This window comes from Euprymna scolopes, chromosome 13, assembly GCF_053919585.1.
Source record: "Euprymna scolopes isolate OS-2025 chromosome 13, ASM5391958v1, whole genome shotgun sequence".
Classification (NCBI taxonomy): Eukaryota; Metazoa; Mollusca; class Cephalopoda; order Sepiida; family Sepiolidae; genus Euprymna; species Euprymna scolopes.
In genome coordinates this window covers 51,566,101-51,592,632 of record NC_136494.1, presented here as the reverse complement: position 1 = coordinate 51,592,632, position 26,532 = coordinate 51,566,101, and the positions used below count along the sequence as shown (strand labels likewise).

The following is a 26,532-nucleotide window of genomic DNA, read 5'->3' as shown; positions in this document are numbered from 1 at the left end:
GAATCTAATGTAATCACTTAATTATTTTATATAAAGAAATAATTGTTTATATGATTTAATAGAATGAACTAATTTATGACTAATTTGTTCACAAAAAAAAACTTTGATTTATGCTTTAATTCAATAATTGATATTTGTGTAAAATATATAAAAAGTAATTTTTGTCAAGTTTTTTCTTCCAAATATGCATTATTATAAGAAATAATTGAAATGGATTGACTTGTTTTATAAGAAAACGAAAAGGACTATAGTGGAATGAATATCTTGATGAAATCACTAAATATCTTGTTTGGCTTCTCCTTGAATGCTTATTGTGAAATAATTTAATAGCAGCTATTTTTGTGTTAATGTGTAAGTTTATGAGCTTACTGAAGAAATGCTCAGATGAATGAGGAATAAGAAGCAAAGCAGCAGTAAATAGTCATATCGTCATAGCGTGACCGTAGAAATCACAAGAATTGCTACTGTGTTACACTGTAAATAATTGCCGTTATCTCATATGAATAAGACACAACACAAATACTAACTTGAATGATTATTTTATTTTTAAGTTAAACACTGCGAAGCATTGGTAAGATACATTATGTAGCAGTTTTTATAAACGCGTGCGTACTGGACTTAGTCGCATAAACTCTCTGACTGTAGTCGTTATAAAGGACACCCACACCTACCCTCGTCTCTCTGGACGATAGCAGGCGGTGGGGGACGAGTCAGCAAGCAGGACCACCCGGCGAGAGGAAGGCCAAAGAATCAGAATTGTCTCTTTTTCACTGTAGGGAAAGGAAGGTTTAATATAATGCAAAAGGGAATGGTAGTATTAATTTTGCTTTTGTGGCCTAAATCTTTGGTCAGTACAACACATTTAGATGAGAGACGAACGCCAGCCTACAACATTTGTTAATCTAAAATGGAAAATGCACTATAATTAAAAAAGACAGTTCACAATAAAATGTACCTGGAAATTTATCTTAAAATAATCCTTTTATTTGTTTAAACACAAATAATGACAACTTTATAAAAATCCGATAATAAGTTGTTTTTTTTTTGTGAATTTAAAAAATCACATGGAAAACAAGAATGCACATTATTAAGATTAATCGATTTACATGTGTTTATTTTATGTTCATGAAATCGAGGATCCAAACAAAATAAATATTAACAGACAAGATGTATATGATTGTAGTTAATGGTTGTAGAAAACAACTTGTTATTGATATTGATACGAAATACAAAACATATTATTATACTTGATTATCGACAATTTAATGTACCTATTTACTATGCCTCCCCACGGGACAGAGTTAGACACCAGGGTCGTTTTTTAACGTGGAGAAAAGGTACAAAAATAAAAATTGTCTCAGTCGTGAAGGATTTCTCCTCCACCGAAAGAAAACAAGAAATGGAAGTGCAGCATCCGAAGAACAGATACTACTCTTTGATCTTGAATGTAGATAGAAATGTAAATGTTTATAAATTGGCAGATGATTCAAGAAACTCCAATCAGATTTGCTTCTTCGTGATTGTATGTTTTTATAGATTGTATGTTTTTATAGATTGTATGTTTTTATAGATTGTATGTTTTTATAGATTGTATGTTTTTATAGATTGTATGTTTTTATAGATTGTATGTTTTTATAGATTGTATGTTTTTATAGATGCCATATCATTTTTATTTCAGTTTACTTCATCCACAATTTTTAATCACATACGTGAGAAATGAGATTAAAAAAAGAACTTTTTTCTTTTTTCAACACTGATGATATGACTGTAAGGAACTTCTTACATCCCTTAGTTGGCTTCAGTCAGTTTGTGTAGTCATAAACAATCTCACCAGAAAAAGGTGACTCAATGGAACAGCAAAAGCTCTACTTTATATTTGTTATGTTTGCCACATCACTATTTTAATTTTGTTTCTCTATTAAGTATTATTATAATTAATAATGTAAAAATCGAATTTGTACTTTCTGTTTTTTTTTCTTTACATGTTTGCAGCCAACGAGACAAGACAAAACAAACAGACGGCTCTCCTGTAGCTTTATTCAACTTGTTCATTGAAAGAGTTCGAGAACAATTACATATTGTGCTAGCTATGAGCCCGATTGGTGATGCTTTCCGTAATCGACTTCGTAAATTTCCATCTTTTGTCAATTGCTGTACTATTGATTGGTTCCAGGTTAGTAGAGTTCCTTTCAAGGAAACATATTTTACAGTTTTATAGTTTAAAATATGTCGTGCATTTCACACATCTAGAAAATAAACATTCTAATACATATTTAGGATTTTTAATATTCTGCAATGTATAAGATATATATATATATATATATATATATATATATATATATATATATATATGTATATATATATGTATATATGTATATATATATATGTATATATGTATATATTGATTAATTAAAGAAGCTGCAGGCATATTTTAGTTTAATTATTACGGCTGTACAATTGATGAGTGAACACAATAAAAACAGTAACGAATTTTATTTAAAATTGAGCATAAAACTATCTATAAAGGAAAATAATAAGATTAAAAATAAATGATTCTTGACAGAAAAATGCTATTTTGACAAGATATATTATGAAAAGAATAATTTACTGATTAATATAATCAATAGATTAAATAAATCTTTAAAACCATCTGCCCGGAAGAAAAAAACATGATGGATTATGGGAAATAAAATAATTGTTCATTGAGTTGAAACCAGCTGCAAAGTCTACTCTTATAAACAGTATAACTGCGAACAGGAATAACTCGTCACTAAATTAATGTCTTAGGCTACATTGACAGCGAATGTGAATTCCCAGAATGTGCGTTTACAGGTGAATGTGTGAATATCACAAATTGTAAAATATCAATCCGAAATTGAGATCATCAGTTGATTAGCGAGTTAGCCTGAGAAAGCCATCCGGTCAATTCCTGAGTGTGTGTCCTCTTTCAGCACTAAGTTCCTATTTTTCTCTATAAATATTTAGTCCTCCCACTGCTACCAGTTGACACCAGGACTTATTCTAGATTTTCCTATGATACTTACATTGCACCCACTGTAACTGGTTATCAGCTACATACACATAACATAATCTTTCTATTACCCGATTAAAAAATAAAAAATTCTCCCTTCTCAAAATCTGCCCTATCTGATTGGCCAATTCTATTATTCCAGAATCCACTTCTTCATACATGCACAAACGCACGAGTACCATTATTTGTTTTTTTTACTTTTGGAGCGTCTTTTTAACTCTTACACGATCACATTTTCTGTTTTTGTTTTGTTTTCGTTTGTTTTTTGGGGGCGTTTTTTAATCTATTTTTATTTTTTTTAACATTTACTATTACTGTGGACGATTTTGCTTATTTATATATTTTCCTATGCTTACGTAGGCTTCAATCATGTTACTTATTGTGTCAACCGCTTGCAACCCATACACACTGCTATTTTTTTTGTTTTGTTTTCTTTTGTTGACAAATCATAAAACCTTTTTTTATAAAACACATTATTAGATCCTAAGGCTGAAATAAAACGAGGAAAAATTTTATTTTTATTATTTTTTCATCATTTTTTTTATTTGTCTAAATTTATGCCAGTCGAAGCCGCAGTATTGCTTCTATAATTTGGCCTTTCTAAAGTTTGACAGATTGCCTTTTTTGTGGCTAAATTTGGTCTTTTTTAAGGCTAATCTGTCAATTCTTAGAAAGACCAAATTTTTAAAGCACTACAGCAGCCTTCAATCTCATATATTTCGTCTCATAAAAATGATGAAAAAATAACAACAATGAAATTTTTTCTGGTTTCATTACAGCCTTTAGGTCTAATGATGTGTTTTATATGAAAACAATAGTTTTTATAATTGTTGTGTCTATCAAATAATTTACATCGCTAAACTACAAATTTACCGTAAATTACATTACCTACGGACACACTTATGTGTTATATATTTGTTTTTTGTTTACTTCTCTTTTCCCGGACTCATTATCGACACTGCTCAGACATTAACTTTTTTTAGGTAAATTTTTACCTTAGCTATACCTCCACAATTTCCTTTAAAATGACGACTTTTGTACGTTTTCGACTATGCTGAATAAGACAATCTCTTTTAACTTTGTGGAAAGTAGCTTTCGAGATATAAAGACATGCATTATGCACTGTAATTTAGTGGCTACCAGATTTGTACACGATAAACAAATCTACTTCTCTCCGCCCGACACTGCCACCCCTCCAATTTTTTTTTGTTTTGTTTATAGCCTTTGCAGGTGGGTATGCTGACAGTGAATATCAAGGTTAAATTTGGGGCAAATACTTTGACCCTTCCCCTCATAAAATAGGGTGTCTATTCTGAAAGCCGTTCTTACCATGGCGAGGTTGTGGTATCTAATTCCAAAAGTCGTTCTTAACATTAGGGATTGGCTACCAACAACAACCGCAGTTTAATTATTTATGAGAGGGGGGGGCATGTTTCCATCAGAAAACGCTGGTTAACGGTTTCTACGTATATGTGAATATTTCTCAGCATATTGCAAAAGCACTTAACTGCAGGAATTTTAAGATGTGTAGCAGCAATATTTAGCATAACCATGGCGACTAAAGAACTGCTACTGTTTTTACATTAGTATGTAATAACTTCTCATCTAGTTTTTATATTAGCAGGTAATAACTGCTCATCTAGTTTTTATATTAGCATGTAATAAGTTCTCATCTAGTTTTTACATTAGCATGTAATAACTTCTCATCTAGTTTTTATATAAGCAGGTAATAACTTCTCATCTAGTTTTTATATTAGCATGTAATAACTTCTCATCTAGTTTTTATATTAGCGGGTAATAACTTCTCATCTAGTTTTTATATTAGCAGGTAATAACTTCTCATCTAGTTTTTATATTAGCATGTAATAACTTCTCATCCAGTTTTTATATTAGTATGTAATAACTTCTCATCTAGTTTTTACATAAGCAGGTAATAACTTCTCATCTAGTTTTTATATTAGCATGTAATAAGTTCTCATCTAGTTTTTATATAAGCAGGTAATAACTTCTCATCTAGTTTTTATATTAGCAGGTAATAACTTCTCATCTAGTTTTTATATTAGCAGGTAATAACTTCTCATCTAGTTTTTATATTAGTATGTAATAACTTCTCATCTAGTTTTTATATTAGCAGGTAATAACTTCTCATCTAGTTTTTATATTAGTATGTAATAACTTCTCATCTAGTTTTTACATTAGCAGGTAATAACTTCTCATCTAGTTTTTATATTAGTATGTAATAACTTCTCATCCAGTTTTTATATTAGCATGTAATAACTTCTCATCTAGTTTTTATATTAGTATGTAATAACTTCTCATCTAGTTTTTACATTAGCAGGTAATAACTTCTCATCTAGTTTTTATATTAGTATGTAATAACTTCTCATCCAGTTTTTATATTAGCATGTAATAACTTCTCATCTAGTTTTTATATTAGCAGGTAATAACTTCTCATCTAGTTTTTATATTAGCAGGTAATAACTTCTCATCTAGTTTTTATATTAGCATGTAATAACTTCTCATCTAGTTTTTATATTAGTATGTAATAACTTCTCATCCAGTTTTTATATTAGCATGTAATAACTTCTCATCTAGTTTTTATATTAGTATGTAATAACTTCTCATCTAGTTTTTATATTAGCATGTAATAACTTCTCATCCAGTTTTTATATTAGCATGTAATAACTTCTCATCTAGTTTTTATATTAGCAGGTAATAACTTCTCATCTAGTTTTTATATTAGCATGTAATAACTTCTCATCTAGTTTTTATATTAGCATGTAATAACTTCTCATCTAGTTTTTACATTAGCAGGTAATAACTTCTCATCTAGTTTTTATATTAGCATGTAATAACTTCTCATCTAGTTTTTATATTAGCATGTAATAACTTCTCATCTAGTTTTTATATTAGCAGGTAATAACTTCTCATCTAGTTTTTATATTAGCATGTAATAACTTCTCATCTAGTTTTTACATTAGCAGGTAATAACTTCTCATCTAGTTTTTATATTAGCAGGTAATAACTTCTCATCTAGTTTTTATATTAGCATATAATAACTTCTCATCTAGTTTTTATATTAGCATGTAATAACTTCTCATCTAGTTTTTATATTAGTACTAGCGGGGGGGGGGAGCCGGCATTGCCCGAGTGTTTTTCGGTGTGTGTGGTCGGGCGAGGGTGGGGGGGGGGGTTATTAAAACCTTAGAATAAGCGACGTAAAAAAGAAAACAGAAAACGAACGTTAAAAGTTAAGCGGTACCCAGGCGTTGGGAGGGGGCTTATCAAAACATCGAAAAAAAAAACACAAAAAATCAAACGTAAGGCAAACGAACGATGTTAAATGTAAAAATAAAAAAAAACAAAAACAAAAAAGAAAACAGAAAAACAAACGTTAAAACTAAAAACAAAAAAAACACACCTGAAAAATGGCTTAAATAAGCCTGTTTCGATATTAAAATGTAAAAAATCGGTGGGTACCCGGGTGTTTTTGGGTGTGTGTGGTCGGTCGGGGATGGGGGTCTTAATGAAAACCTAAGAATAAGCGGAGTAAAAAAAAAATCAGAAAAACGAACGTTACGTGAAAAATGGCTTAAATAACTCTGCTTCAATATTTAAATTTAAAAAATCGAAAAAAAAGACATCTCACACCACGATTCGAACCCAAAACGTTTAGATAATGACCCAACGCACTAACCAACTGAGCTAACACAACACACATGAACTTTAGTCAGTTCTTCAACTATTTAAACTAAATCAGGTCAGACGTCATCTGACGCATGCGTAGAACCGGTCGTCGTCATGAGAGGACGGTTTTTGTTGAGTTCCCCACCCCCACCTGTAGAGAATCGTCGAGTTCAGGGTGAAAATCTTAACGTTTTTGGCCAAGTTTTTGATATTTTTCGGGCGAAGGATCGGGCTTCAATATGATACCAAGTTTTTGAATTTTTTTTCTGTCTGTCGAAAGTTTTTAGCGAACACACAAACACACACACATACATACATACATACATACATACATACATACATTTTCGCTTTTATATATATAGATGTAATAAATTCTCATCTAGTTTTTATATTTTATATTAGCATGTAATAACTTCTCATCTTGTTTTATAATTACCTCTCGTTTTTTTTTATTTTCCATTCAGAAACCAGTTTTAATGAAAATAATATCAAAATTCTGTGATTTATATACTGCATCACTGCATTTGTACATAAGTTACAAAATAGCAAATTCAAAATATTAATGAATGTTTTGATGATGGAAATAATTCAATTCTTGTATTTATTTAATAATTTGTAGCCTTGGCCAGAAGATGCCTTGGAAGCTGTGGCTAAACAATATCTGAAAGATATTCAAATGTCAGATCAAGAAAGATATGGATGCATTGAGATGTGCAAAATGTTTCACACAACAACATTGGAACTCTCCAACAGATTCTTTATGGAACTTGAAAGACACAATTACGTTACTCCAACTTCTTATTTGGAGCTAATTAGCATATTCAAAGCACTTCTCAACCAAAAGAGGGGGTAAGAAAAACATTAATGTACAGAATTTATTTCATTCAGTTTATATAAAAGTTGTCTCTTATGTCTGAGTGATTTCACCATTTTCTTACCAAGAATATGAATAAAAATTAGTGCTTTTCTTTTTAAATATTTTATCAGAGAAGTGTCCACACAAAGACAACGGTATGTGGTTGGCCTTGAGAAGCTGCAATCTGCAGCATCACAAGTGACAATTATGCAAAAAGAGCTGACAGAACTCCAACCGCAATTGGTAGTAGCAAGTAAGGAGGTAGATGAGATAATGGTTGCCGTGGAAAAAGAATCGATTGAAGTAGCCAAAAGTGAAAAAGTAAGTAATCACTTATTTTGTACTGAGATAAAAAGATGGTGGAAGTCAATCATTTTTTTACTACTAATTAGCGGAAATATATTTAAAAAATGTGGTCGATTTAGCCATGTGTCTGCTTAAGACAAATAAAACATGTGTGTGCTTAAGACATATAAAACATGTGTGTGCTTAAGACATATAAAACATGTGTGTGCTTAAGACATATAAAACATGTGTGTGATAAAGACATATAAAACGTGTGTGTGATTAAGACATACAACATGTGTCTGATCAGGACATATAAAACGTGTGTGTGATTACGACATATAAAACATGACTGTGATTAAGACATAAAACATGTGTGTGATTAAGACATATAAAACGTGTGTGTGATTAAGACATATAAAATGTGTGTGTGCTTAAGACATATAAAACATGTGTCTGATCAGGATATATAAAACGTGTGTGTGATTAAGACATATAAAACGTGTGTTTGATTAAGACATATAAAACATGTGTGTGCTTAAGACATATAAAACGTGTGTGTGATTAAGAATAAACCGTGTGTGTGATTAAGACATATAAAACATGTGTCTGATCAGGACATATAAAACGTGTGTGTGATTAAGACATATAAAACGTGTGTGTGATTAAGACATAAAACGTGTGTGATCAGGACATATAAAACGTGTGTGTGATTAGGACATATAAAACATGTGTGTGATTAAGACATATAAAACATGTGTGTGATTAAGACATATAAAACACGTGTTGCATTAAGACATATAACACATGTGTGTGATTAAGACATATAAAACATGTGTTGCATTAAGACATATAACACATGTGTGTGATTAAGACATATGAGACATTTGTGTGATTAAGACATATAAAACATGTGTGTGATTAAGACATATAAAACGTGTGTGTGATTAAGATATACAAAAACGTGTGTGTGATTAAGACATATAAGACATGTGTGTGATAAGGACATATAAAACATGTGTGTGATTAAGACATACAAAACATGTGTGTGGTTTAGACATATAAAACGTGTGTGTGATTAAGACATATAACACATGTGTGTGATTAAGACATATAAAATATGTGTGTGATTAAGACATATAAAACATGTGTGTGATTAAGACATATAAAACATGTGTGTGATTAAGACATATAAAACATGTGTGTGGTTTAGACATATAAAACGTATGTGTGATTAAGACATATAAAACGTGTGTGTGATTAAGACATATAAAACATGTGTGTGATTAAGACATATAAAACATGTGCGTGATCAAGACATATAAAACATGTGTGTGGTTTAGACATATAAAACGTGTGTGTGATTAAGACATATAAGACATGTGTGTGATTAAGACATATAAAACGTGTGTGTGATTAAGACATATAAAACATGTGTGTGGTTTAGACATATAAAACGTGTGTGTGATTAAGACATATAAAACATGTGTGTGATTAAGACATATAAAACATGTGTGTGATTAAGACATATACAACGTGTGCGTGATTAAGACATATAAGACATGTGTGTGATTAAGACATATAAAACATGTGTCTGCTTAAGACATATAAAACGTGTTGGTGATTCAGACATAAAAAACGTGTGTGCTTAAGACATATAAAACGTGTGTGTGATTAAGACATATAAAACATGTGTGTGATTAAGACATATAAAACATGTGTGTGATTAAGACATATAAAACGTGTGTGTGATTAAGACATATAAGACATGTGTGTGATTAAGACATATAAAACATGTGTCTGCTTAAGACATATAAAACGTGTGTGTGATTAAGACATAAAAAACATGTGTCTGATTAAGACATATGAAACGTGTGTGTGATTAAGACATATAAAACATGTGTGTGATTAAGACATATAAAACGTATGTGTGATCAAGACATATAGGACATGTGTGTGATTAAGACATATAAAACGTGTGCGTGCTATAGACATATAAAACATGTGTGTGATTAAGACATATAAAACATGTTTGTGATAAAGACATATAAAACATGTGTGTGATTAAAACATATGAAACATGTGCGTAATTAAGACATATCAAATAGGTGTGTGATTAAGACATATAAAACATGTGCGTGATCAAGACATATAAAACATGTGTGTGATTAAGACATATAAAACGTGTGTGTGATTAAGACATATAAAACGTGTGTGTGATTAAGACATATAAAACGTGTGTGTGTGATTAAGACATACAACATGTGTGTGATTAAGACATATAAAACGTGTGTGTGATTAAGACATATAAAACATGTGTGTGATCAAGCCATATAAAACATGTGTGTGATCAAGACATATAAAACATGTGTGTGATTAAGACATATAAAACATGTGTGTGATTAAGACATATAAAACGTGTGTGTGATTAAGACATATAAAACGTGTGTGTGTGATTAAGAGATATAAAACGTGTGTGTGCTTAAGACATATAAAACATGTGTGTGATTAAGACATATAAAACGTGTGTGTGTGATTAAGACATATAAAACGTGTGTGTGCTTAAGACATATAAAACGTGTGTGTGATTAAGACATATAAAACGTGTGTGTGATTAAGACATATAAACCGTGTGTGTGATTAAGACATATAAGACATGTGTGTGATTAAGACATATAAAACGTGTGTGTGATTAAGATATATAAAACGTGTGTGTGCGATTAAGACATATAAAACATGTGTGTTATTAAGACATTTAAGACGTGTATAAAAAAGAATATTAAAATACATGTTGAACAAAAAAGAATATTTAAATACATGTTGAACAAAAAAGAATATTAAAATCTATGTTGAATAAAAAAGAATATTAAAATCCATGTTGAACAAAAAAGAAAATTAAAATCCATGTTGAATAAAAAAGAATATTAAAATCCATGTTGAACAAAAAAGAATATTAAAATCCATGTTGAACAAAAAAGAATATTAAAATCCATGTTGAATAAAAAAGAATATGAAAATCCATGTTGAACAAAAAAAAATATTAAAATCCATGTTGAATAAAAAAAGCATATTAAAATACATGTTGAACAAAAAAGAATATTTAAATACATGTTGAACAAAAAAGAATATTAAAATCCATGTTGAACAAAAAAGAATATTAAAATCCATGTTGAATAAAAAAGAATATTAAAATCCATGTTGAACAAAAAGAATATTAAAATCCATGTTGAATAAAAAAGAATATTAAAATCCAAGTTGAACAAAAAAGAATATTAAAATCCATGTTGAATAAAAAAGAATATTAAAATCCATGTTGAACAAAAAAGAATATTAAAATCCATGTTTAATAAAAAAGAATATTAAAATCCATGTTTAATAAAAAAGAATATTAAAATCCATGTTTAATAAAAAAGAATATTAAAATCCATGTTGAATAAAAAAGAATATTAAAATCCATGTTGAACAAAAAAAATATTAAAATCCATGTTGAACAAAAAAATATTAAGATCCATTTTGAACAAAAAAGAATATTAAAATCCATGTTGAACAAAAAAGAATATTAAAATCCATGTTGAACGAAAAAGAATATTAAAATCCATGTTGAATAAAAAAGAATATTAAAATCCATGTTGAACAAAAAAGAATATTAAAATACATGTTGAATAAAAAAGAATATTAAAGTCCATGTTCAACAAAAAAGAATATTTAAATCCTTGTTGAACAAAAAAGAATATTAAAATCCATGTTGAACAAAAAAAAATATTAAAATCCATGTTGAACAAAAAAGAATATTAAAATCCATGTTGAATAAAAAGAATATTAAAATCCATGTTGAACAAAAAAGAATATTAAAAGCCATGTTGAACAAAAAAGAATATTAAAATCCATGTTGAACAAAAAAGAATATTAAAATCCATGTTGAATAAAAAAGAATATTAAAATCCATGTTGAACAAAAAAGAATATTAAAATCCATGTTGAACAAAAAAAATATTAAAATCCATGTTGAACAAAAAAGAATATTAAAATCCATGTTGAACAAAAAAGAATATTGAAATCCATGTTGAACAAAAAAGAATATTAAGTTGAACAACAAAGAATATTAAAATCCATGTTGAACAAAAAAGAATATTAAAATCCATGTTGAACAAAAAAGAATATTGAAATCTATATTGAACAGGAATTCATTGACACATCTCTGCTTTTCATACACGCCCATGACAGGAGTTTCTTTCTTAGAATCTCACACTGTCAATATCTGCAACAGAGAGGTGAAATTTTCAGCCGATGAATAAATAAGTTCAGTCCTCATAATAATGCAATTTGCAATCCCCTCTGATACATTCGGGTTAAAAATAGGGGCTATTACTTTCGGAACGCCCTTCATACTATTCTGCATTTCAGTAAATACTCTTGTAAATATGCGTGTTGCCTTATTTATTATTGACTCTTCAAGGTTACAACAGAGACTTGACCTGTAAGATTGCGAACAATTGTTGAACTCCTCCAATCACATCAATCCTCCACACAACAAACAATTTCATATTTGAATAAAGACAAGGATATGTTGTGTTAGCAACTTGTCAATAATAACTCCTCTCTTTTTTCTGTCATCAGCAATGAATGTAATCTCTTTCCATCCTACCTGTACACTCACTTTGTGAAATTTATTATAGTTGCATTTAGATCTGGTTAATAACATATTACAGATTTAGGACATTTGATTCTGATTAAATATTGAGCCTGCACCACAAATGATATTTCTCTGCCTACTAAAGCTGATTTTATGCTTAAACATTATAAAGTAGTAAATAAATAAAAATATTGCATAGGAATCATCTGCAAGCATACTGGGGACATACTATAAAAAGGGTTCATTACATTTTATCCTGTAAAAGATTGTGTATATATATATATTGTCTACGATTTTTTGCTCTGAATGATTGCAGGTTGTCAAGGCTGATGAGGCTGTGGCCAATGAGCAAGCTAAAGCAGCTAAAGCCATCAAAGACGAATGTGATAACGATTTAGCTGAAGCGATTCCAGCCTTGAAGGCTGCAATGGCAGCACTTGACACTCTTACACAGCAGGTATTGTTTTTCGTCTCATCATGACTTTTATTTTAGAATTTTAAATTGTTTTCAAAAATGATAGCAATGCTAAATCGTAAAATACATTGAAGAAATGTTATATCCTGGGTTCCTTCAAGATTTCATGTATCTTAACATAGATATCTTTATACATATGACCCAACAGGTGTTGATCAGATATCACATATCACTTAGTAGATCCCAATGACGTTTGATGAACAAGTGTTACTGATAGCCGGACGCCATATTGAATATTCACTAGAGACAAGGGAAATAACTAAATATATATAGAAGAAGGTCACCAAGTTCGATAACTCTAACTTTAACATTGCTGGTGTCTTCTGGTGTCAAATGTAAGTCAAAGTTCCAACAAAAGAAAAAAAAAAACAAACAAAAACAAAACGGCTTATTAAGACAAGTCTCTTAAAATTTCAGTCAAAAGATCTACGACCTGTTCCTGTCTCTTGATCTATTCAATTTGGATTTCTTCCTTTACCAATATTTCCTTTACTCTGGCCACATCAACTTTCAAACATCTGTCACTTACAAGATTTGATGATTTTAAGGTCTCTACCAAAGATGCATTGTCTGTTTTGCAAAGTACTTCAGGCAACTTGAGTAGTCTGAAGATTTCTTGCAGCCTGGCAGCTATCAATACACCTGCATCAGCAGCTTCACTGAGTGCAAGATTCTCAGATAGCAATGGGCTCTTTGGTACTCAATCAAGTTTTTTTGATGAGTAGCATTAGGATCGAGTCTATTCATCTTACCATAAACAATGATAAATCCACCCTGTGAGGAACTATCCTCAAAGCTGGCATAGGTAGCATCTGAATAGTAAACCACACTCAAATCTGAAGGATTTTCCAGCTGTCTTTGAACCTTTGGAACCTGTCTTTGATTTTAGCTTTAATAGTGACTTGTTGGCTTCAAAAAGTAACTTCACTTTCTCTGAGATTTTCCAGTATTACTCATCAAATGAACATCAGGTCTAGTCTGGGAAGATACCTACATCATTTGACCTATTAGTCTTTTTATATCTGTCTTCTCTTCACTCAGCTCATCATTTTTCCTTAAGGATCTTCCTTTCTTTATTAGAGAAATAGATGCCACATAACTGTTTGATTTATGATAATCCTATCTTCTGTGTGTCAAGCACACAATCCCAGAAATTTGAAGGTTCCATTTTTATGCATTCCAACCTTGAATACTTTCTTTAATTCTGAAATCACATTTTTTTTGATAACCATTAATTTCCACAAAATATAAAATCCGTGAACTTGATTTATCCGTGAACTTGATTTATCCGTGAACTTGATTTATCCATGAACTTGATTTATCTGTGAACTTGATTTATCCGTGAACTTGATTTATCCATGAACTTGATTTATCTGTGAACTTGATTTATCCGTGAACTTGATTTATCCGTGAACTTGATGGGTATTCTGGCAGTGCATGTAGATGCATGCATTTCCAGAATACCCATCAAGTTCACGGATAACTCATGCCAAAGAATGCATTGTCATATGTACTTACCATTTCTTTTAGTTTAGTTAATTCCTGAGTAATTCTCTTGTACCATGAATGGGGTGAATCATTCAATCAATAAATACATTTTTTCAGCTTCCACACTTATGACTCTGGATATGTTTTAGATGGTGGTCTGAGAAATACTTCTCTCTCTAGCATATCACCTTGCAAAAATGTTGAGGTGAAATCAAGGGTCTCCACCTGCCAATTCTTAATATTAACATTACAAGATACATTACAAGACACATAGCTTCACGGCTGCATGTTTGAAAGTTTGTTTTTAGGTTGTGTGAATTTTCTTCATAGGCATGTACTACAAGCTGAGCTTTCGTTATCTTTTTGTTATCCTTAACTTTCTGTTGTCGCCCATCTTGTTGATATGCATTTTTTACCTATGTTAAGGACACATTCATACGCTTCATGAATTTTCATGTTTTTTATTTCTTTCTCCTTTGCATCAATCACATCTTTTGCTCGTTCTTGTTCAGTTGTGAGGAAAACATGTTCTTCATGATCTTCTGTTACTTGGGGAAGTTCTCTCCACTGATCCAGCTTATCCCAATTGATACACACTGAACGTTCATTTTCTACAGCTGGCTCTATATTCCGCCAGTGGCCATAATTTCTAGTTGATTTTGGTTGTGTACTCATAATCTTTTCTTTTTTCCACTCATTACTTTCAATAAATTTTATAGTCCACTATTTTTCTTTTATTCAGTCTTGTAATATTGTATTTCTGTTCCTCCATATTACTATTGGAATTTTCATCATATTGATCTTAAACTTTCTCTTCCATTTACGGGAATTGCATTTTCTTTATTCCTTAGCCTTCCATTTTCATCTAGTGGCATCTATGCATCCTGTAGGATGCTCCTCTATATCGAATCAATACACATTGATCCTCTTTACCCAAAACTTTGACAGGGCCATGCCATTCTTTAGAGTTTTGTCTTCTTTAATAAACACTGTCTCCTGTCACAAATTGTTCATGCACATAATGTCTCATATTAAATCGCAGTGCTCTCCGAATTTTTAAACTTTTTGTATGCCATCGTGTTTTCATCCCTTAAATCTATCTCGTCCACCTTATCTGTAATTATTTTTAATCCATCAGTTCGGCCGATATCTGTGATGTCTAAGTGTCGACCGCATACTCGCATGCTTTGTGGCAATGACAAAAATACTGCTGGGCTCTGTTTTTTCCTTAGGTAAATCCGTAAAGATAGACTTACGTCTTGTTTTCATTCGATGTACATTTCTTCATTCGACAAAATAGGTTGCTGTATCGTAAACGTCGCCATCTTTCTTTAAATTGTGTTTCAATGTAAGTTGAACAGATATAATATCTGCGCTCTGCTACCAATGTTAGTTCACTTAGTAATTCCCACGACGTTGGATGAACACATGTTAGTGATAGTTGGGCGCCAGATTGAATATCCACTCGAGACAAAGGAAATAACTAAATATATAGAAGAAGGCCACCAAGTTCGATAACTCAAACTTTAACAAACAACACTGGATAATTCTTAAAAAAGGTTTTATAAAGACATAGCAGACCAATCAATCAGATATGATGTATTCCGACTATGAAATAATATAAATATTCCAATGAGAGCCTCTAAATTAATGGGTGGGTTTCAAGAAGGGGAAAACTTCATTCTAAATTTGGAAACACACACAATATTTATTTAACTTCACTTCCCATCATGTACGTTTCCATATTCCATGTTCCCTGGCTGCTTCAAAAGTATTTTGTAGTCAGACTGAACACATTTGTAATAACAGTAATTTTGCACATTATTTCTTCTGACAATTATTTTAAATTCAATTCTTTTTAAATTAAAAAAAGACCTATCTGTCTCTTTTAAGGATATAACTGTTGTAAAAACTATGAACAACCCGCCAATTTTAGTCCGTTTAGTTATGGAAGCTGTTTGTGTGATGAAAGGAATTAAACCTGAAAGGGTACCAGATCCATCAGGATCAGGGAAGAAAGTTGAAGACTTTTGGCCACCATCCAAACGTCTTCTTGGAGAAATGAAATTTCTTGAAAGTTTACATCAGTTCAACAAGGTAAGAATCGTTCAAAACATTACTATTAATGAGTAATAATAATTTTTAATAATAATCATTAGTAATGACTTTTTAGATTTTACTTATTGCGTTGCTTTTATTTTCAGAATTTTAAATTTTAAATTGTCACTGGAGAAGAAATTTTGTTAATATCAATTTAATGAAAAATAAAAATAGGATTTTAGAAATGCGACATGTTTTGACATTTTAAATAGTAAACACGCAAAGAATTTGCCTTTAATTCAGAAAAGAAAAGTGATTAAAAAAATAGTTGCAAAATATATCAGGAAAAAGATAACGAATAAAAGCTGTTGCTTTCAGAGACAGAAAGAAAACTTTCAAAACATTTTTTAAATTGGTGATGAGAAGACTATCTTGAAGAACAAGAAGACAAAAATATGTTCTTCATTATCACAATTTTTTATTTTTTTTACATAGGCGTCACCACTTATCAAGGCCGATAGGCCACTCAAGGATAAGGTTTAACGAGTGTAGAGTAGTCAAAAGGACAATATAGTAATCGATAGTAATGGAAGTTCGGTAAATTTGTTAACTTAAGTGGAACGGCTCATCAGAAACTTGTTCACGTTGGACTTGAAGACAACCATATCATAGACAGCTGGAAAGCAGGAAAACAGAAGACAATTCCACAGGCGTGCAGTTCTAAGAAAGAAGCTTTGATCATGGAATCTATGTTTAGGTTTAGCCACAGATAAAGAGTGGGGGGAATTTTTGATAGTGTTTTCAGATAGACAAGTGTTTCTTGTGAAAGTTTGGCGAGGGGGGACCATAGATTGAAGCTCAGTCGAACACTTTCCATGAAAATAACGATAAAGCAGAGACAAACTCGCAACATCTCTTCTGTGAGATAGAGGTTGCAGCGAAGAGAAAAGGACATCTCCCACCAGGCTACGAAGTCTATTTTGAACTCTATCAAGGCAGGACAAGTCTTTTCTAGCAGCTCCTGCTCATATGTGGCAACAGTATTCCATCCTTGGACGTATCTGGCTCTTATATAGATAGAGAATTGCATCAGCAGTGAGATATCTACTGGATCGGTAGAAGGATCCGACCATTTTTCCAGTGGCCTTGGCAACAGATTTGATGTACGTATTCCATTTAAGATAGAACACTATTTTGCAAGTAAAATATTGTCATTTTAATACAAAGCCGTCTCAATATGTCTGCATATTAAATGTCTTGTGTTACAATTCAATTTTTTATTCTTTAATGTATGGAATTTTGTCTCTCTATATATTTCCATATTTATAACTTTTATTTTATTTGTAAAATCAGTATATTTATTCTTTTATATTTCTTATATTTATTCAGGATAATATCAACCCTTCAATTATGAAACAGATACGGTCAAAGTACATATCAAACCCAGATTTTGATCCAGATAAGATCAAAGTAGCTTCCACAGCTTGTGAAGGCCTCTGCAAATGGGTACGGGCTATGGACACTTATGATAAGTAAGTTGACTGACTAAGAGAGAGAAAGGGTAGAAAGAAGGAAAGAGAGAGAAATATCGTACAGCTGTAAAGGCTACTGGGTAAGAGCTAATAAATCTAATGAAAATTTTGATGATAGAGAGAAAAAGACTAATGTAGAGAGAGACGGGGAAAGATCAAGGTAGTATCTACAGAGTATGAGCTATGCACAATTATAAGAGAGAGAAAGCAAAGATTAAGGCTGTAAATGGATACAGGTGTCTGACAACAATAACAAGTCTGCTGTGTGTGTGTGTGTGTGTGAAAGAGAGAGACAGAAAGGAAAGGAGGTAACCTTTTTGAATAAAACGTAAATAGGACGTTTTAGGGTGCATTAAGTAAATGAGTTTGTCATGACGTAGTATATAACATCGTTGAAACATTACACATTTTTATCAAGTTAAATTCTTTCTCATATAGAATTGATATCAGAACAGTTTTCATTAACATTAGCATCAACATTTCATTCTTACTAACCAAAAGCAAATTATAGTCATAGAACCTTTATAATTTCAGTGGTCATAGAAAAAGATACCACATAATCTGTCAGTTATTATTTAAAGAGCGGAACAAAGCTTCCTAAAAATGTTTAGTTGTAAATGTTAACAACTAAGCTTTTTTGTTCTATCAGCGAAAATTTGATGGAATCATAGAAGAGATTTTATTTCTCTTTACCAGTTTAAAGTGTTAAGTTGTCTCCCTTTATATTGGCATTAATATGCATATAATTTGTTAAGTTATCTCCCTTATAAAAAGGCAGAGTTTACGAACTTTTCTTTTCAATATGGCGTCGTAATGTTTATGTATTTGTTAACCGTTAAGCTCTAATCGTGAGTGTGCTGCATATTTATTCATTGAATGTATTAGCTGCCGTAATAAATTATATATATACTGTTTATATATATACCGTCGGAGTTGGATTATTTTACTGATTTTTCATGGTAGCAGAGCGTAGTTGCGAGCGAAAACGATCTACGGAACAATAATTGAAGTTTTTTTAACGAACGACCACAAAGAGGAAATGGCCGTTAACTACAAAAATACCCCTAGATTTAGTTAGAACGATTACCCATGCTGGAAAAATGAAATAAAGATTTGGACAATGATGACAGAACAAACAGGCATTGGCTGTTAGCCTTTCACTTAACGGAAATGCAAAACGGGCAGCTATGGGAATTGAAGTGGAAGAACTCAACACAGACGAAGGTATGTCGGATCTTATTAATGTATTAGATAATTTGTTTTTAAAGGATTCTCTAGACTCTATGTACGAGGCTTACCAAAACTTGGATAAATTCCAGCGGCCTGAAAACATGAGTATCTCTGAATATATTATAGAATTCGACCAGAGATATCTCAAAAGTACCAAGTTTGAAATGACTTTGCCGGATGCCGTCCTAGCTTTTAAACTATTAGATAAGTCAGGCCTGGATTATCAACAGCGCCAACTCGCATTGACAGCGTGTGCTTCGTCAGAATTGAAATATAAAAACATGAAGTCCGCATTAAAACTTTTGGAGAATCAAATGTTATACCTTCTAATGAGGAGCCTATTGTAAAGCAGGAAACCGCTTTATATGCAACAACATCAAGGAAACAAAAATCCCGTAACTTTCCTAGATCAGATACGGGAAAATCTAATAGATTTAGAAACGGGAACCCTACTAACAGATATGGGAAAGTTACTAAATGTTCTATTTGCCAGAGCGTTTTGCATTGGTGGAGAGAGTGCCTCCACAAAAGTGAAGCTGTAAGGTTAACCGAAACAGACGAATTGGAGCATAAAGAAACAGAAATGGAAGAGTGTAACATCACACTTCTCTCACAGGATAAATATTCTCCAAGTAAAATTTTTTTAGTTGAGTCATTGAACATGGCAGTGATTGACACAGCTTGTACTCGGACCGTTTGTGGCCAACGATGGTTGGATGAATATAAAAAGAATATCAACCCAGAAGATATTATTATTAAGAGAAGTAATAGACCCTTCCGATTTGGCGATGGAAAAATTATAAACTCCTCTACCCAGGTAACTCTACCGGCGATAATAGGTTCCACTAGGTGTAATATAAGTGCTGAGGTAATTCAAGCTGATATTCCTCTGCTTTTGAGTAAAGCTTCGTTGAAGAGGGCTGGAGCTGTTCTGGATCTTAATTCAGACAAAGCTGTCATGTTTGGGAAACCAGTGGACCTACAATTCACATCTAGTGGACATTACTGTGTAGATATTCTTGGTAGTGGTCATCATACAAGAAACTCCCATTCCGATGTGCTAATTTGTTGATAACATGACCAATAAAGAAAAAATAAAAAGTTTAGAAAAACTGCACAGGCAGTTTGGACATGCCTCAGCTGAGAAATTAAAACTGCTATTAAGGTCTGCTGGCTCAGATGTTGTGGAGGTGGCTAAAATTTTGGAAAAAAATTGTAGCCAATTGTGAAATATGTAGGAAGTATAGAAAACCTGCACCAAGACCAGTTGTTGGTTTTTCCTTAGCTAATGACTACAACCATACTGTAGCCATGAATCTTCATCAACTCGAACCAAACCTATGGTATTTGCATATCATAGATGAAGTTTCCCGGTTCAGTGCGGGTTGCATCACTAACACTAAGCAGTCATCTAAAATTGTAAAAAAATTCAATGCTGGATTAGTATCCATGGAGAACCTAAACGAATGTTCAGTGATCTGGGAGGTGAGTTCGACAATGCTGAAATGAAAGATATGGCTGAAAATTTTAACATAGACATCTCTACCACTGCTGCATATTCACCCTGGAGTAATGGTCTATTGGAACGACACAATCAGATACTAACTGAAATATTATTGAAGTTGAGGTCCGACTACACTCTGGATTGGGAAACAGCGCTAAATTGGGCCATTATGGCAAAGAATTCATTACAAAACGTACATGGATATAGCCCTTATCAGATAGATTTTGAAAGAAATCCAAACATTCCCACGATCCTTATTGATAAACCACCTGCACTAGAAGGGACCACCACAAGTGAAGTTGTAAAAAACAACATAAATGGATTGTATGCTGCAAGACAGGCTTTTATCAAAGCCGAATCATCTGAGAAAATTAGGAGGGCCTTAAAGAAACAAACGCGCCCCACACTTGATCTCTGCTCACTGGGGGATAAAGTTTATTACAAAAGACCAGACAATCAAGAATGGGAGGGTTCAGGTGTTGTCATTGGTCAGGATGGTCCTGTGGTATTTGTCAGACATGGTGGAATGCTTGTGAGAGTACATAAATGCAGATTGTGTTTGTGTAACTCACCACTTGCAGATGTAAACTCTAATGAATTTTCAGTAGCATCAAAAACCTCTGATAGCCAGGACTATAATTATGAAACATCTGATGAGGAATATACTGAAACAGCTGAGGTTAGGGAAAAAAATGACCAACAACCCGATCCTATAGCCAAGATAAAGCCTGGTAACATCATCACATACAACCAAAAGGGAAGCAATGGGCAAATACAGGCGGAAATAATAAGTCGGGCTGGAAAAGCCACCGGCAGAAACAAACATTGGTTTAATGTGAAAATCCAAAGGCCAGTAAACTTGGAGAATGAAGAGATGTCGGTAGATTTAAGTAAAGTCACGGATCTTAATGTGGCAGAACCACTGATAGGACCCACAGAAGGAGACACTATAATGATGGTGGCAGGTAGAGAATTCGATGAGGCCAAGAAAAGAGAACTTGACAGCTGGAAACAAAACAATGTTTTTACTGAAATAGATGATGCAGGACAGAAATGCATATCTACGCGTTGGGTGTGTAGTTTAAAAAACACACCTAATGGGGTTATGCAAAAAGCAAGGCTGGTCGCTAGAGGTTTTGAAGAACCCAAGAATGACATTCAAAAGGATTCACCAACCTGTGCTCATGAATCCTTAAGACTTATTATGGCATTAACAGCCCAAAATCAATGGAGTCTACACTTCATAGACATAAAAACTGTCTTTTTGCAGGGTCACACTATGGATAGGGAAGTATACATCAGACCACCCAAGGAAGCTTTCAGTGACAAGATATGGCGGCTAAATAAGTGCGTCTATGGACTGAGTGATGCTTCTCTGCAGTGGTATAATAAAGTGAAATCAGTTATGATTGAAAATGGCGGTGTAATGTCCCAAATGGACCCTACAGTTTTCTACTGGATTAGTAAATCTGGTAACCTAGCGTGTCATGTAGATGACTTTATTTGGTCAGGGGACCAGACATTCAACAATACCATCAGCAAAATACGCAGTGCATTTAAAATTGGAAAAGAGAATAGTAAGGCCTTCAAATACTGTGAAATTGAGCTTAATTGCTACGGTCCAGAAATATTAATAAACCAAAAGAAATATACCGACAGTATATCATCCATTCCAATAGATTGTTCAAGGACCATGGAAAAAGAATCACCGCTAACAGAAATTGAGATAAATTCACACAGATCCAAGATCAGCCAATTGTTGTGGTTAGCGCATCGGAGCCGACCGGACTTATTATTTGATGTCTGTAGTCTAGCGACTAATATTAACCATAGCACCATAAAGGACCTGATAACTGCCAACAAAATTATTGGAAAAGCTAAGGCATCCAAGCTATCGTTGAAGTATCAACATCTTGGTGACAATGATCAGTTACGTTTGATGATATTTTGTGATGCCGCTTTGGGAAATCTTCCTGATGGTGGAAGTCAGGGGGGTTATGTCATATTCCTCACTGGGACATCTGGGAAAGTCTCACCGATCTGGTGGAACTCAAAGAAAATCAGACGGATTGTCCACAGTACCTTAGCTGCAGAAACAATTTCAATGTCTGAAGCTATTGATATGGCTGTCTTCATCTCCACCCTGTTTGGTGAATTGACAACAGGAAGAACAAATCCCAAGAGTCGACCTATAATTTGTGTCACTGATTGTAAATCTCTCTATAAAGCAGTCAAATCAACAAAATCTGTCAAAGAAAAACGATTACGGATCGAAATCAGTGGTATTAAGGAACTTGTGGAAAATGGACAGATTGAAGAGTTCCAATGGCAAGAGCCAGGAAGACAATTGGCAGACTGCCTCACTAAACGGGGTGCATCCCCTAGGTTATTGATAAGCGTCTTACAACAAGGCAGTTTGAATGATTGAAATTAAAAATCAAAAAAGAAAAAAAAACTTTTAAAGATGAATTTGTTAAGTTGTCTCCCTTTATATTGGCATTAATATGCATATAATTTGTTAAGTTATCTCCCTTATAAAAAGGCAAAGTTAACGAACTTTTCTTTTCAATATGGCGTCGTAATGTTTATGTGTTTGTTAACCATTAAACTCTAATCATGAGTGTGTTGCATATTTATTCAATTAATGTATTAGCTGCCGTAATAAATTATATATATACTGTTTATATATATACCGTCAGAGTTGGATTATTTTACTGGTTTTTCATAAAGACCACATTTTGATATTGTCGGAATTTATCTTGCTTCCACATAAATTCGACGCTCAAGTAACTAAGCTGAAAAAAAAGCATGAAACAAAAGAGGGGAGGGGTTAAAGAATAAAATATAAATGTCTTGCTTTGAAACGAAGAAGAAATTTTATTTACAATAAGTTGCAAATTTTTCCCTTTGCGGCCATTAAACTTAAACGCCAAGGTAACATATTATGAAAAAAGTAACATCTAATGAAAAAACATAACAACACTGGTTCTTATAAAGAAGTTGTGTGTATCCATTAACGAATACAACAAGAATATACAAAATAGTAGCATCTCCTAATCACACTCGCATATGAAATTAATTTTAGGAGCGTACTCACAATTGAAAGCCAGTCAGGCACGTGCCGTTTTTTTGTTGTTTTGTTTAAAGTCCTTCTAGAATTTCCTTTCCCTCCCTGTTGCATGCAAACCGTAGAGACACACATGTATTACAGGAGCAAGACCTCGTCGCATGTCTGGATAGGAAATTCCAAAATACCTTGTCACGTAAAAGGTATTTTCTTTAAAACAATTTAACTCCTTGTAAAATACGTGCAAAACCGCAGCCACGTAGTTAATTTCCAGAAGTCTGTCTCGTCACAGCCAGGTATTAATTTCTTGCCGGGTTTACTTCTTTGAAGGAGGCTCTTCAAAATTCCATTTTCAGTGCCGGGCAATGAACACGTTCACTCTCCACGTCAGCAGAATTTCAAAAGAGGACGAAATACACGCTGAGCTCGTGACGTCATTACAGAGCTAGCATTTCTCTTTTCTCCAAATTAAATGGAGTTTCGTACACACCCAAAATATACGAAACTAAAAATCATAATGGATACAAAATACAAAAAAGCATATATAAGAACCAGATAAACAATAATAACTGTAAACAGGGGGGATGCACCATTATTGGTACAAAAAAAATTTCAACAATATCGCACATGCTTACTCGAAAGTCAGATTATCAAAATTCGACCAGTGTTTAATTGTAGGCTCAAAACTCATCTACCTAAATGAGACTGCCTACCCGGATGTGAACCTTATAAGTAATCTGTTGGATTTTATGTTATTCTTCCTGATCAAGAATCATATCTTGTTAAAGTGTATCAGGAATGCCTATCTAATGATCTGTCTGCAAATGAAAGCTGACAAGTATAAATTCTGCTTGAAAGACAGAGGTCGTCTGTGTTGTTTCACAATCATTTTAAGATTTACCTCAAGTCTCTTCATACTGAATTGTATCCTCCAATTCGGTATCTTTAGGATCATGTCACATTATGGTGAACTGGTTCTATATGGATAATCTTATCATTCAGATAAATTGTCCTCCCCAAAAGAGAATCCTCAAGACTATGCCGATGTAGAATAAATTGAATGCATCATGATATGATTAAATATATGTTAAGTTTCAGGAAGGGATCCAAAAGCTTTTAGAAGAGGTTGAACGGTAGGGGTGTAGTCAAAAGCTCTATTAAAGGTAGATCCTTTTAGTGCTTAGGATTGGCACTGAGTCGTTGATTATTAGGAAAAAATTCTGGACATATATTTTATTTCTTACTAAAAATAAATACACAATTCGAAAAACTTAATTTTATTAAAAACACGAATAAGTATTTTTACACAAATTTAATAAAAATAGAAATTCAGAGAAATGTCTCAGAATAAAACTGAAAAAGTATTCTTTTTAAAGACTAATACAATAAATTGTTGAAAAATTAATTTTCATAATTAAATTCATCATTCTTTGTGCTTTTAATTTTTTATTGTGATTTTTAGTAAATAAAGGTGATTTCAGATTTTGATGGAAAAATGTTGTTCAGAAACAAAACCAACATGTGTTTATGTTTTGTAAACGTGTAACACGTTTGATATGAGAGATTGTGTCATGCTAAATTCGTTCTTTTTGCCTATCCTGATAAGTGGGATACTTATACTTGACTCATTTCTTCTTTAAACGATGCATGGCATTCATTCTTCTTGTTTTTGTTTTTTATTTTATTCACGATTTATATTTCTTCATTCATTGCTAAAACTCGTTTATATCATTATATCTCATTTCCATAGCAAGAAGTGATACAAAAATCATAACGATTGATGGCGACTCTTTCAAAATCACTATATTTTATATAGTATGACCAGTATTATTTAGTAACTTTTGCTATTTTAAGCACAACAGTAATCTGCAAATATTTCAAGAAACTAAATTAACTTAAATTTTCAAATCAGAAGATCTTCAATAAAAATAATTAATAAAATAATTGTTTAGAATATACTTTTGGCAGTGTAAGTTTCGAATTCCTCGTCACCAGTTTTGTAATTTTGCAGGCTGGTAATAATCAGCAGTGGTATAATTAACAAAAGAAATGTTACAAAACGTACACATCATGACTTGGGGGGGGGGCCATAATCGCCACTAATTACCACCCCATAACGTGGTAGATATAACTATATTTATAGTTTCTGGGTAAGTCTATTCTTCCTAAAGTAGGTATATCAGCTTATCCTATAACACTACTGCCAAATAAATTTGATAAAATGTTAATAAATTTAGCATTAAATGTCAAGAACATTGTTGGAACATTCACATTACTGACACAACGAACATAATCAGAAACAATTATGTTTTTGTTTTAATGCTTTGGTCAATAAATTATAAGAGTTGAATTAAATGTCTCTTAGTTTAAGAATCTCTTAGAAGCAATCATATTCTTCTAAAAAACATCTGATTACTGCACTATTGGCCAAGCTCCAACATCTGATTACTGCACTATTGGCCAAGCTCCAACATCTGATTACTGCACTATTGGCCAAGCTCCAACATCTGATTACTGCACTATTGGCCAAGCTCCAACATCTGATTACTGCACTATCGGCCAAGCTCCAACATCTGATTACTGCACTATTGGCCAAGCTCCAACATCTGATTACTGCACTATTGGCCAAGCTCCAACATCTGATTACTGCACTATCGGCCAAGCTCCAACATCTGATTACTGCACTATTGGCCAAGCTCCAACAT

General features: G+C 32.5%; 1 protein-coding gene across 1 annotated transcript in view; it reads left to right on the top strand.

Moving 5' to 3' along the window:
- Nucleotides 1-26,532, top strand: part of LOC145292020 (dynein axonemal heavy chain 7-like) — a 475,961-nt gene that overhangs the window by 361,989 nt on the left and 87,440 nt on the right. The window contains exons 46-51 of the mRNA XM_080138024.1: nt 1,993-2,173; nt 7,338-7,567; nt 7,706-7,895; nt 12,808-12,948; nt 16,348-16,551; nt 17,884-18,026. Of these exons, the coding sequence (XP_079994150.1) occupies nt 1,993-2,173; nt 7,338-7,567; nt 7,706-7,895; nt 12,808-12,948; nt 16,348-16,551; nt 17,884-18,026 (1,089 nt within the window). The remainder of the gene's footprint in view (nt 1-1,992; nt 2,174-7,337; nt 7,568-7,705; nt 7,896-12,807; nt 12,949-16,347; nt 16,552-17,883; nt 18,027-26,532) is intronic.